General features: G+C 43.3%; 1 protein-coding gene across 9 annotated transcripts in view; it reads left to right on the top strand.

The window, feature by feature from the left end:
• LOC146811923 (sulfotransferase 1C2-like) overlaps positions 1-13644 on the top strand; it is a 393580-nt gene that overhangs the window by 173239 nt on the left and 206697 nt on the right. For 8 of the 9 annotated variants that reach the window (XM_085618884.1, XM_085618888.1, XM_085618887.1 and 5 more), the window contains one exon: positions 8059-8377. In XM_085618884.1, coding sequence (XP_085475010.1) covers positions 8209-8377 — 169 coding nt within the window. In that variant the 5' untranslated portion in view covers positions 8059-8208. Of the gene's footprint in view, positions 1-732; positions 793-8058; positions 8378-13644 lie in introns of those variants that run through there. The other variant, XM_085618892.1, reaches the window with a different exon arrangement.

The raw sequence follows: 13644 nt of genomic DNA, 5'->3' as shown, positions 1-13644 counted from the left end.
CAAAAGATCTTCTTTATTATTCATTTGTTAAAATGACATTTAAGAACAGCCAGAGCAGCCGACGCGTTTCGTCCAACTTGGGACTTCTTCAGGGCTGCAAAATGTATATATAAAACAATATATAAATACCACAAATAACCACATCCAATATGTACAAATCCAACAAACATAATCATTGACTTTAAACAAATTCAAAAACGTGTTACAAAAAAGAAAGAAACGTAACTTTTAACAATACACAGAAGACATAAACAAGCTAAAAACAGGATTTGAAGCGAATTAACCGTTATTGTAAATTCATGTTCGTCATTTTTCAGATAAGAACAGCCTATCAACATATTGACATATTTTATTATCATATAAAAAAAGACGGGACCAACGATTGCCATTTGTCTGATATAGACCTGTATCATATTCGACACATTCTTTATCCTATGAATGTAAGTACCTATACCCCCAGGGGGAGTTTTTCTTTTCTTTACCCCTGTACATATATAAAAAACGTCTTCTTAGGGGTATATATGGAATACTTGCTTAGGACTTACACGTTTGCTAATGCATACTTTGAAACCTTTTTATACGCCTTTTCTTACGCTTATCTCCTTGTTAGACTTCTTCCGGTCAGGACTTAGGTCGTCACAACATGTGACGTATTTATATTAAATTGTTATTTACAACCATTAGGAAATTCCTTTGATTAATGCCCTCTCACTTTGACTTTTTCTAGTGACGTTGAATGACGCTTTAGAAATTTCAAGAAAACAAACATATACAGATTTATTGTCTCTTACGGTGGGTACACCCTTGGGTCTCTTCTTTCGCTTGTTGCTTTCCTTTTAAAACTTTATTGAGCCAGTTGAGAACAAACTCATAATTCTTTCTGACCAAATCAAGTACGGTCGATGCAAATTTGGCTGAGGAATGAGACTTGGGTTAAGAAACCAATTGTACTCCATAAAATGTGCAATCTTATACTGTTACTTAACCAGAAATATGTCAATATGTTGATAGGCTGTTCTTATCTGAAAAATGACGAACATGAATTTACAATAACGGTTAATTCGCTTCAAATCCTGTTTTTAGCTTGTTTATGTCTTCTGTGTATTGTTAAAAGTTACGTTTCTTTCTTTTTTGTAACACGTTTTTGAATTTGTTTAAAGTCAATGATGATGTTTGTTGGATTTGTACATATTGGATGTGGTTATTTGTGGTATTTATATATTGTTTTATATATACATTTTGCAGCCCTGAAGAAGTCCCAAGTTGGACGAAACGCGTCGGCTGCTCTGGCTGTTCTTAAATGTCATTTTAACAAATGAATAATAAAGAAGATCTTTTGAAAAAGAAAATATTTCATGTACATGGACTAATTTGATATTATTTACATTTGTGGAAGTGGTGCGCCTTTTGCTGTTTGTCTCATTTTGCCCCAGTATCTGGGGAGGTATTGTGTTAGCGGGTACCACTCAAGAGCGCACACAGGGTGAATTTGAATCTGTCACCAATTAATTCAATGGGTTAACTGATAATCCGGTGCTGTCCTAGAGGGATACCGCTGACTTTGTTCCTTGTGCCTCCTGGCAGACTATGGAATGGGGGATGAAGTCCAATTTACTCTTGAGGGAGTTTGGGGGCCAAGAAGCCCTCCTGGTACCTCCTGCAAGTCCTACGCAGCGGAATTCCTGAGTGCTGGTCAGAGACCCAGCACCCTTTCTCCACCACTCTGCAAACGCGACTAATATTTAAAGAAGCATCTTTCTGCACCTCTGAATTGGAGGTAGTTTTAATCCCCCTGCCCTATTATATACTAGGGCCTTACAGTGGAGGTCATGCCACTCACAGGGGTACCCAAACCCATAGTGTACCCTAGTGTATGTAGGTGTTTTCACTGGATTCTAAGTGTCTTTTAGCATAGCACTGGCTCTGGGCCTGGTTAGGCAGAGTCAGTTACCACCGGTACCAGTCAGTAAAAAGTTGGGAGCACAGGAGGACTTTGCAATAAGGCCTCTTTCTGCACCTCTGTTGGTTCTTTCTGCATAGCTCTTGCTTCTTTCTGCACCTTTCTTCGTCTTTCTGGACTTCTGTTGCCTCTTTCTGCATTTCTCTTGCTTCTTTCTGCGCCTTTCTTCCTCTTTCTGCACGTCTTACCTCTGTAGGCATAGTTAGAAATTAGCCTTTAAAAAACCTTTGAAATTTACTGAAAAAATCATAGGTTTCAGGGACATTATAGTTAGAAATTAGCATTTAAAAAACCTTTGAAATTCACTGAAAAAAACCATAGGTTTCAGGGACGTTTTAGTTAGACTGAACTAACTATAACAGCGGAATTTCTGTGGTTTTGTACGGGTGAAACGTCCAACTAAATATAACGTCCGTGAAACCTGTGATTTTTTTCAGTGAATATATATATATTCACTTAAAAAACCATAGGTTTCACACATGTTATAGTTAGGTGGATATTTCACTCGTAAAAAAACAATGAAATTCCCCCGTTATAGTTAGTTCAGATAACTATAACTCGCGCACCCGCAATCCACTGCTCATGACCTCACATATTACATCACTCATGACATGGTCAGTGGCATCACTCATGACATCATCCTTGTGATAGAGTGGCGGTCGCGCGAGTTATAGTTATCTGAACTAACTATAACGGGGGAATTTCATTGGTTTTTTACGAGTGAAATCTCCACCTAACTATAACATGTGTGAAACCTATGGTTTTTTAAGTGAATTTGCAAGGTTTTTTAAATGCTAATTCCTAACTATAACGTGTGTGAAACCTATGGTTTTTTAGTGAATTTGTACGTTTTTTAAAATGCTAATTTATTTATGTATTATTTTTTTTATATATTTATTTTACAATCAACTACGTATTAAAAATTGTTGGTTTTTTTTGGTTTTTCACCGCACCGCACCGCATCCCCGCGATTTTTTTTTTTAAAATTTTTTTTTTTTTTTCTGCCTTCGGGGTCCTTCAGGGACCCCCTGACAAAGGCTAGGGGGTCAGGAACTCTCTACCCTGCCCCCTTTTCACGTTCGCCACCTTCCTTTTTCACTCTCGCACTGAAAACAAACAAAATGGCGGCCGACACTTCCTGATTTCGACCGATTCGAACGTTGACTAACATGTAACCACCAATCAGAATTACGCTCGCGCACGTTAGGGTGCTCGCACGGTGCGCGCACGGTGCGCGCTTATAGATATTTATATGCTTTTAAATGCTATTTTCTCAGGAACTACTGAACAGATTGACACCAGACCTGCAAAAGGCACTTCCGTGACCTGAGGACTACCTCTCTGCCAAATTTCAAGTAATTCTGTTCAGCCGTTCGGGCTGTACCTTCGACTAAAGGTCCTATGGAAAAATGCATGGGGAAAATGCGTTTTGGGACCCCCCTTTTTTCTCAGCCCCCGCTTGACGAATCACCCCGAGACTTTCAGGGTAGGAGCTGAACGGAGCGCCCCATTAGTTTTGAAAATTTCACGAGGATTCGTCAAACGGCGCCAAAGTTATTCAAAATAGAATTTTCAGATTTCCTATGGAAACTCGGTCCTGACTATAACTATCTACTGGCGACCGCCAGTAGATAATATGTATATATATATACATATATATATATATATATATATAATGTGTGTGTGTGTGTGTAGCCAAGAAATCACTTGGGGAAGAACCAGCCTCCTCACCTGATGGTTGAGAACGATGGACCAAGTCTCTGCTTCGAGAATGACACCCAACAAAGGATTTCAGACCCCTGCATGTCGAAGATTCAGCATGCAGGACCCTGTGTCAGCTTGGAAGGAATTCTACTCCAATTTGTAGGGGGCAATAAGGGTCTTATATACTAGAGTGGTCACTCCAGGGTTTCTTCTAGAATTAATGTTTTCAAAACAATCATAAATGTTTTCCCAAACAAATGTGATCATACACAGCGGGCTGTTGGCCAAGGATGAAAAAAGTGGTGACCCTTGTACAGAATAATTATGCTGTGCCTGAGGACATGTTTATGTACATCAGGTATGGGGATTAGGATAGAATACTAACACCCTTGTGTCAAAGAGACAAGAGCAGGATACTAGGTAATAGATCACCTGTTTGGAATCGTAATTGTCGTGTAGTTGGGACAATATATGTAGAAAGGGGTATACATGACAGGACTAGCCTAAAGGACATGACCATGTATCTGAGACCACTCGAAGCCCTCTGTGAGAACTCTCCTCCCTTTTTAGGTCTCGCTGAGACAGTGAAAGCTGTCTCTTTGAGACATTTTGTAGTGGGTTTTTGAAAGTGCTTCCCCTGGCATAGAGCTACAGTGCACGAGGCGTGCACGCGCGCAAAGCAGCCATATGGCTTTACTTCGCTCTCCCTCGTAGCCCCTCTCCGCCCCCTTCCCTGCTGCTATTTCACACCAGCTTATCTCTACTCGCGCTTCTCTCCCCCACCCCCCACCATCGCGTCTCGCGCGTTCAATGCCTGTTCATTATCCCCCACCATCGCGTTTTGCGCGGCCAATGCTTGTTAAAATGTTTGCTTGTTAAAATGTTTACTTTTCCTCGCTGCTGCTCACTCAGACACTCACATGCGTGCGTTTATGTGTCCTGTGTTTCCTCCGCTAAGTGTGCCTGTGTTTCCTCTGACCTGCGAGTGGCGCGCGGTTGTTTCCTCGGGAGAGTTTGCCTTAGTTTCTCCCGGGTGAGTGCTTCACACCCTGATGCCAGCATGTTTATGCTTTTGGACCATTGCTGGCCGTTTTTATTCCCCTTCGGTTTCATTATAAGCCCTCCCTCCACTCTTCAAGTGCACACAGCCCCTGCAGCAGCCAGCAGTCAGTTTTTATTTTAGCCCGTTGATGCGCCTTCCACACAAACGCAGAACCTCCCTGTTTGCAGCGAGGCCTCGACACATGCTGCGTGGCTTTGGCATCCTGCTCTATTTTTAATAACAGCTTCCACTACGTGCTCAGGGAATTCTGGCTTTACCAATACGGTAACGTTGACAGCTGTCTTGTAGCATACATGACGCGTAAATAGAAATGTGTGTATTGCAACATGCTAACGATTGGTAGTAGGTTCTTATCAGCATCGCCAGAGACTGGCATCGACGTTTAAAGGAAAGTGTTTGTCTCTGTGTGTGCTGGCTTGAGATAAACCATGCCCACCACAGCGTGAAATTTTTTGAATGGTACACACTTCTTTAAAAATGTCAGCCGCATACCTCTGTGTAGTCTCCCACTCTCTCTTTTGTGTGCAAAATGTCTTTCCCGTTAATTTAAACTTGCGATCTGTGGCCCCTTGTCTTTGCGTAAGAGATTTTTACGCTCCTTGATTGTAATAGAACAGTCGCAATATTTTAGAGCTTTGATTTCAAAGTAAGGCTGAAATATTATTTGCTTCTCGTAATTTGTTACTTAGATCTCATTATTTAATTCCACAACTGCAAATGGCACAGATAGAAACGGTCCCGCTAAGGATAGATAAAGCAGAACACACCATAGAACCCCCTGACCTCCATCTTACGGTTTTTCGTTTTCTCAGCTGCATAACTCAAGACTCTTTCAGTGTTATTAGTGATGAGTCATAATAAAGCTGTGCAATTATTTTTTTTAAAATAGTGCTTGCGTTCGTCTTTAGCTCCTAATGACTTACTGCAGGGTAGGTGTGCGTTCAAACATTCGAGGAAGAAACTAACAATGTCCCTTTTAGTGTAGCCATGTAAATTACCTGTCATCGATCTTGGAGGGACAAGCGGCAGGAAACTGGGCAAATGTAGATATATATTATAAGCAGAAATGAAGAAACATAGGGGCATATTATCAAGAAACGGCGTTAAAATTATCGCCGCTTTAGCGGCAGAGAACTGCTGCTAAAGCGGCGATAATGGGCTTGATAATATGCCCTTGAGAATTCCCATAGAAGCCCAAGTTCTGGTGTGAACATGGGCTTCTATTGGAATTCTCAAGGGCATATTATCAAGCCTATTATTGCCGCTTTACCGGCAGTTTTCTGCCGCTAAAGCTGCGATAATTTTAACGCCGTGCATGATAATATGCCCCTAAATTGTTCAATTTTACACCATACGCATATTGCATTGTGACCATGTTTTGCTATCAAGCAATGCTGCACCTGTTTGTTTAGCATTTTACATAATCCAAATTTGGAATCAACTGTTTTTCTGATCCAATCTGGTGACGTCGGGTGACAGATTCACCAGTGCATACGTATATTTCAGTTTGCACCAGTTCTGCATGTCACATTATAATTCTAAAAGTGTTGCATCTTTATGTCCTTCTCCCTACATATGCTGAAGTTCGTTAGGTGTGGAGTCAAGGCAATCTGTTTAAAATTTCCTGACAGGAGGTATGAACACATTTTGGCATCGTGAACCTTACACCAACACTCCGTACATTAGGATTCTAACAAACATTTCCATTCTATTGTCGGGAAAGCTTTAAAAGCAGTATGCTGAAACTGTCAGTATTCCTGCAATTGATCACATGGTGCATAGTGGAACATTAAAAGGCACAGGCAATTAGATCTGACATCCGTGGTCTGGTATTTCCCCAAATATTTTGCCTTCATACCACCTGTTTTGATGAATTTGTTTTTTGTTGGCTTTAGGTCTGTGCGCACTTTAACAATGGTAACAACTACTAAAGTGCTTATGCTCTCTCCTTCAAACATGGTAACATTGCCTTACACCAAATTAACAGATTGAATTACTTTTAAGTCCCTAGAAAAGTTGTACTACCTTTACCCATACCCTGCAGTACTCATTGTGCCACCCACTAAAGTAATTATCACTCAGGCCTGCTACTGCAGCATTTAGTTCAGTTTTAAACTGTCATTTCAACCTGGCACAATAAACCCTTGGCCAGCCCTAAACCTATCCTTTTTAATGCATATTAGTCACCCTCAAGTATGCCCTGTAGGCAAATTGGGCAGGGTGCATAGTATTTAACAAGCATTTGCAATGCAATAGGTCTCGCATTTGGGAGGGTTTGAACTATTGCCTTTGTAAATGACAATGCCTTTTATTTGTATTTTCAAAACCTGCAAGTGTTGCATAAACACGCACTTTGTACTTGTAGTCGTAGCTTATGAGAAGCAAAGTTGTCCTTTTTGACTGCCAGCCTTGCTTCTTGTAAGCAAGGACCATAAGTAACAAGCATTTACAATGCAATAGGTCTCGCATTTGCGAGAGTTTAAGCTATTAGTATTGTAAATGACAATGCCTTTTATTTATGGTTTAAAAACCAAAACATAAATAAAAGGCATTGTCATTTACAATGTCAATAGCTCAAACTCGCGTAAATGTGAGACCTATTGCATTGCAAATGCTTGTTTCTCTTACACTGGAGACTTCTCAGTTGTTGATGTTGGGCATTATGAGGGATGATCTAGGAGCTCTCCTGCTATGACTATAGCATACCTTGTAGCTGTTCTCCATATAGTGTGACACTGTCATCCAGCTCTGAACTTTTAGCCAACTGCCAGCATGTTCCATCCAGGGATTTTTATAATATTGCTGTTAAGCATGTTCACGATTCTCAGTATTCTAAGTGCTATTAGTTAAAAGAAATACAAGTACTGTCTAAGCTCTTATCCATGAGAAGAAGTAAAGTGGCAGCTGCTGTAGGGAATTATGGAAATGCTGACTAGCCCACAACGTATGATCGTGGGCCATGGCAGGAGCTGTCACTGCTGAGCAGAACAATGTCGAGTGTTGCATATTTTGTCAGTTCTTTCTTTATATCTAGCTGAACTGTACTTGCTGAGATTTTTTGGCCTAGATTTGTAAGGGCAAATTTCCTCATTGCTAAGTGAGGTTGAAAGGTCGTCACCACCTGATGTTGTCATGAGTGATATGAGGACACATGGCAGCCCTGGCTTTAGGGCATATAGTAGGTAGTAGGAGGAGTGAAGAAAACACTGTGAGGGGCTAGGGGTAGAGGCATTGATAGTAAAGAGAGCTGTTTGGAATAATGAAAAACTTTCACAGTGTAGGAGCTCTAGTACATACTCATTAACACAACACTTAATTTCATTTTTTTTAGTATCTCTGGTCACCGACGCACAGCAGCTCAATCTGATACTTGGACTTCCACTGGTGATCTGCACTTGCACCTGTGACCCGTGCCTCCACCTGTGACCCGTCCCTCCACCCGTGAACTACACCACCACAAACAGGATACCGCAGCCTCAGCATGGACCCGGAGATGATGGAGAGTCTGAGGGAGATGCTGAAAACCCGCCCGGAACATGGGGAGGTAGAGGGTATCCCGTTGGCCAAAGACACCTGCGATATGTGGGACCAAATCTGGAGATTCAAGGCCCGGCCGGATGACTTGCTAATTTGTACCTACCCCAAAGCAGGTGAGACTTGTCCCAAGAGAGGCAGGGGATGGGTGATAAAGATAACTGGCTAAACATTTTAAAAAATGAGGAAGTCAGAAAAGGTTATTTCATGAAGGAGTGTGTGGTGTAAGGGAAAGTTTGTTCAACCTACCATAACAGTGCTTTAACCTTTTGAACACTCGGAGAAAGGAAACAAGAAATCACAACACAGTAAGTGAAGTTATTAGATAGTTACAGCAAAAAGCATAAAATAAATAATAATGTGGAGGGTTGGTGCCATGAACATCTGGCCAGTTCCCCAGATATTACAAGGAGACCCACTGTTATTAATCACCCTGTCTTCTCCAGGGCCGTTCAATGTAGCATAGGTTCTGGGCATATTCAGAGGAGCGACTGTAGAACACAATATTCTTATGGATTGTCCTTTAAAGGCATAGTCTTGAGCAGATAAAATTCAGTCATGTAATACTAACTTGTTAGGTGTTGCCTATGCAGCGCGCAAACGCTGCTTAGGAGGGACCTTTTGAAATCGCTCCGGGCTTTTGTGGAAACTCTTGCATGTTCTGCACTGTTTCCAATGAGCCCTCGTGCATGTGCGGCGTTTGCCTTGCGGGAGCGAGCAGTGGCGCCATCTGTTAGCAATTATCAAGGTAAGGTAAACGCTGTAGATGCTTGCGGGGCCGTGCTTGTCTTTCAGCGCTTGTTTTCTTCACTGGCAGAAGGGCTGTTCTTTTGATATGTAAGTTTTCTCCCACTTTCTACGCACGCGCATTTAGGACCGGCAGGTCTGTGTGTTAACCATGTTGGGACATTAGCCGAGTTCAGGAAACACTGGGTGTAAGCTTCCTGGTTATTTATTAAGTTCAAAACTCTCAAATCAACACGCAACAAGACTGGCCCAGCTCTGACTTTTGATCTTGCACTTAATCTCCGAAACTGTTGCTATAACAATACATTTATTGTTTTTCCTTGTGTTTAGTTTACCTTTAGTGGGTGAGCTGAGAAAGTGACTCCGAACCTGTCTAGAATGGTATTTGGTGCTTGGGCAAAGTCTCTCTCGGGGGCAAGGACTAGGGTCCGGTCGCTTGCTCCGATTGGATAGCCCGTTACTACCCGGAAGCATGGAGAGGGGAGGAGCCAGTGGAACACCTGATTGAAGTGACAAGAACATGCTTCTTCCTGCCTCGGGGACGAGTGGGGCTTAGGGTGACCAACCGTCCGTAAATTTCACGGACAGTCCGTAATTTCGGCCGTCTGTCCGTTGTCCGTGAAGGATTCTTTAACGGACGCCATTTGTCCGTAATTTTAACCGGGCACCGGTCGCACCACCCTAAAGCCGGCACAGCTTCCACCCACCTCCCTGCTTGACTCCGATGCTGTTGAGGTCGGGTGTAACAGACTCCGATGTAGTACCAAGATACCCAGCAGCATTGGAGAGGCACAGCAGGATGGCTACCCTCACACCTTCAGCCCTTGATGAGCTGTTAAGAGGGGCTTGAAAGCTCAGATCCCCAGCAGCATTGGAGAGGCACGGCGGGATGACTACCCTCACACCTTCCGCCCGTGATGAGCTGTTAAGAGGTGCTTGAAAGCTCAGATACCCGGCAGCATTGGAGAGGCACAGCGGGATGGCAACCGTCACACCTTCTGCCCTTGATGAGCTGTTAAGGGGTGCTTGAAGGTGACTGAGAGGGAGGGGACTGCAGCTTCAGGAGCAGGGGCATCTATTCAGATGCAAACAGCCCTGAATGCGTCATGTCTCTGCAATTTAGAGGGGCCTCACACATTCCCTTTCTGCCCAGGGCCCCACACATCATAGAACCGGTCCTGGTTCTCTTCAGAGAGCTTAATTACTGTTACTAAATTATAAGCAAACCTCGGTTCTTCAAACATGCAGTCTATAATGTAATAAAATAAAGAAATGGCACAATCGCACCCACACTGATTAACAAAGTATGGAGGACAATCAGTTAAATCAGTTCTCTTAGAGTATCTCCTTTAAGTACTGTACATCACAGTGGGGGATGGCAAAACTAACATTTTAGAAAGAGAGCCTGTCGTCTCGTTGTCTTGTCCAGGAGGGAGTGAGGAGCCCTACCCCACCCTGGAAGAGACCAAGATGATACTAGAATACTGCATGCCCACCCCTGTGCCCACCCTGGTGGAGCCTGTTACCCCTCCTGTGATGGCTCCTGCCCCCCCCCCCCCAGTGATGACTCCTGTGCCCCCATGTGGTGGCTCCTGTCCCCCCTGATGGCTCCTGCCCCCCCTGTGGTGTCTCCTGCCCCCCCCCACCCCACGCCTGTGATGGCTCCTGTCCCCCCCTGTGGTGGATCCTGTCACCGCCCGGGGTGGCTTCTGTCCCCGTCCTGGAATGGCTCCTGCAGCGAGGGTGAAGTTCTTGATGGGCCTCTTCTCAAAAAGGCTCAGCTCAAAATGAATATGAAAAGGTGAGCGAGTAAGTAAGTGAAGGGATGGGTGGATGGTTGGATAAATTAGTGAAAGGGTGAATGGATGAATGAAAGATTGAATAGATGGATAATGAGAGAGTATGGATGGATTGATGAGTGAGTGGAAGGATGGATGAGAGAAAAGGTAAATAGCTGGATGTATGGGTGGAAGGGTAGCTGGATGGGTAAAAGGGTGGATGGGTGAGCGAAAGGATGGATGAGTGAAAAGGTGGATGATGAGTGAGTGGGTGGGTGGATGGATGAGTGAAATGATGGATGGATTGATGAATTGATAAGTGCAAGGGTGAATGGATGGACGGATGAGTGAAAGGGTGGATGTAAGGATGTTTGAGTGAGTGAAAGTGAGGGTAGGTGGACAAAAGGATGAATAGATGAGTGAAGGAGTGAAAGGATAAATGGATGAGAGAAAGGATGGATGAGTGATAGGGTCAATGGATGGATTCATGAGTGGATGAGTAGATGGGTGGGTGGGTGGATGGATGGAAGGAAGGATGGCTAAGTGAAAGGGTCGATGGAGAGAGAAAGGGAGGATGGATGGATGACTGAAAGGGTGGATGGGTGGAAGGATGAGTGACTGTGTGGATGGATGAGTAAGTGAAAGGATGGCTGGATGGGTGAAAGGGTAAATGGCTGGATGGATGAGTGAATGGATGGATGGGTAGAAGAGTGGATGGATGAGTGTACAGATGGATAGGGGGAAAGGGTGGATGGATGGATAATGGATGGATGAGTGAAAGGATGGATGAAGGGATGGATGAGTGAAATGATAGATGGAAGGATACATGATGGATAGGTTTGCAAATGGTTTAATATATTTGGATATGGCTGGGCTTACTTATATACTATTGCGCGACCTCCTCTGATGTGTCTGTAAAACTTACCTATTGTCCTGAAGTTTTGTTCTGAATTTTGACCTCCTGTCCTGAATTTGTGTCCTGAATTTTGACCCTTTGTCCTGAATTTTTACACTCACCGTCCTGAATTTGCACCAATGCCAGTTGGTCACCCTAGTGGGGCTCTGTGGGCCCGGTGGAGTCTAGCTGAAGAATCACATGGGGCCTGTGAACGTTTAGGCTCAAAAGTACACGCATTGTCTTGCTGCCCTTCCACCTGTAATCGCTTATATCTTTAGGCGTGGCAACTTTCGTTTGTGCCTAATTGTATTTTTTTTCTTCTGCTAAATATTTCACGTTTCTGTGGCGTATGGTTTGCACATCACATCTCCAAATTTGCTTTGCTTGAGCTCTCGCAGATTAGCCATATAACTTTTTTTATTCGGCTCTCAACTGTAGATGTAGACACTTGAGCACCGGTTAGACGTTTTTTTCTGGACATGCTTTAGACATGTTTAGAATTTCAGCGCTTACTGTGTGTGTTTTTAATCACATACGCTTCTTAGCAAAGCAGACTATTTTGTATAAACCAAACGGTATTTTTACCATTGCAGCTAGACCTGTGCGGGTCCAGTTCTTCATTTTGGATCCGACCCGCGAACTGAAACAGTATTTTCTTGTAGCTGTAGAACAATAATTTCTGTATCACGAGCTGAGGAAGAAACGCACCACTTGTAATCTTCTTAATGTGGAATTTGTGCAAGCAACGAAGTGAGGTTGTGACACCTATGACTTCATCCAGCAGGTGCTTAAGGCACTGGAGAACACGCCCGGAAAAAAACGAATTTGTATACAGTTGTTTCAGTCGTCCATAATTGTGCTGTTGTTATAAAGAGTATGGCTCACAAGAGCCCCTCCTGTATTGTAGCCCTCGGATTAGGATCGTGAGCATCCCATTCACTACAGAGATGAACTTTTAATACCTCGTGAAGTCGACACACACATAATCGTGCTTATCAGAATTCAAAAACAAAGACACAGCCAACGTGAAAATTGCTTTGAGGCAAACAACGCTAACATGTAAACTTTACTAAATGTTTTTAGGAATAGGCATAGCAAAATCACAATGCACTAGTTTGCGTGTAGGAATTACTGTGTTGCAGTGTGTGTTGGAAAATAGCAGCCTTTCCATGGGGTGTATGTTTACACACTTGATATAAACTTTGCAAGTGTGCAAACAGTGTTATTTGCCATGAAGCAAATTACTCCTCTGTTCTTCCCAACTCATCTGCACTTTATTCCCTTTGCTCTCTCTCCTCTCACGGTATCATCTGTGCAGTCTCGCCCCTCCTATCAATAGCTCCTATGCAGTCTGTTCCCTTTTCTTCACTCTCACTGGCTCCTGTGCAGTCTCTCCCATCTACTCTCACTGATTTACGTGTAGTCTCTTCTTTCTGTTGTATTCCCACTGGCTCCTAAGTTCCCTCACACCCTTCTCTATTTTCACTTGCTCGTGGGCAGCCTCTTCCCTCCGTTTTGTTCTTGCAGGTTCCTGTGAAGTCTCTTCCCTTTGTGCCTCCCTTGCTCCGGGGCAGTCTCTTCCATTCTTTCTGTTTTCTCTGGCTTCTACACAGCCTATCCCCTAACGTCACTATCACTGGTTCACATGCAGTATCCCCCCCCCCACTGCTCTTACTGGAGAGATGTTCTCTTTCTGCTCTCACTGGCTCCTGTATAAACTTTTTCTGCTCTCACTGGCTCCTGTAGAGATGTAGAGAGTCATAGAATAACGATTGACACGGAACAGCACCCAGCATAATATGCTGCATGGCTACACTCTTAAAAGGTCCAAAAGGTGAGACCAATTGGCTATGCCAAAGCTTGTTTTTATAAATAGCATGTGTAAGTGTTACATAATTTAATGTTCTTCAGTTTTCCTACCTTAGAATTATGGAAAATTGAGATGATCTTATCAGGATTC

This window comes from Triturus cristatus, chromosome 7 (assembly GCF_964204655.1).
Source record: "Triturus cristatus chromosome 7, aTriCri1.1, whole genome shotgun sequence".
NCBI lineage: Eukaryota > Metazoa > Chordata > Amphibia > Caudata > Salamandridae > Triturus > Triturus cristatus.
Note: the sequence above shows the minus strand (reverse complement) of the source record. Positions and strands in the feature narration are given on the sequence as shown.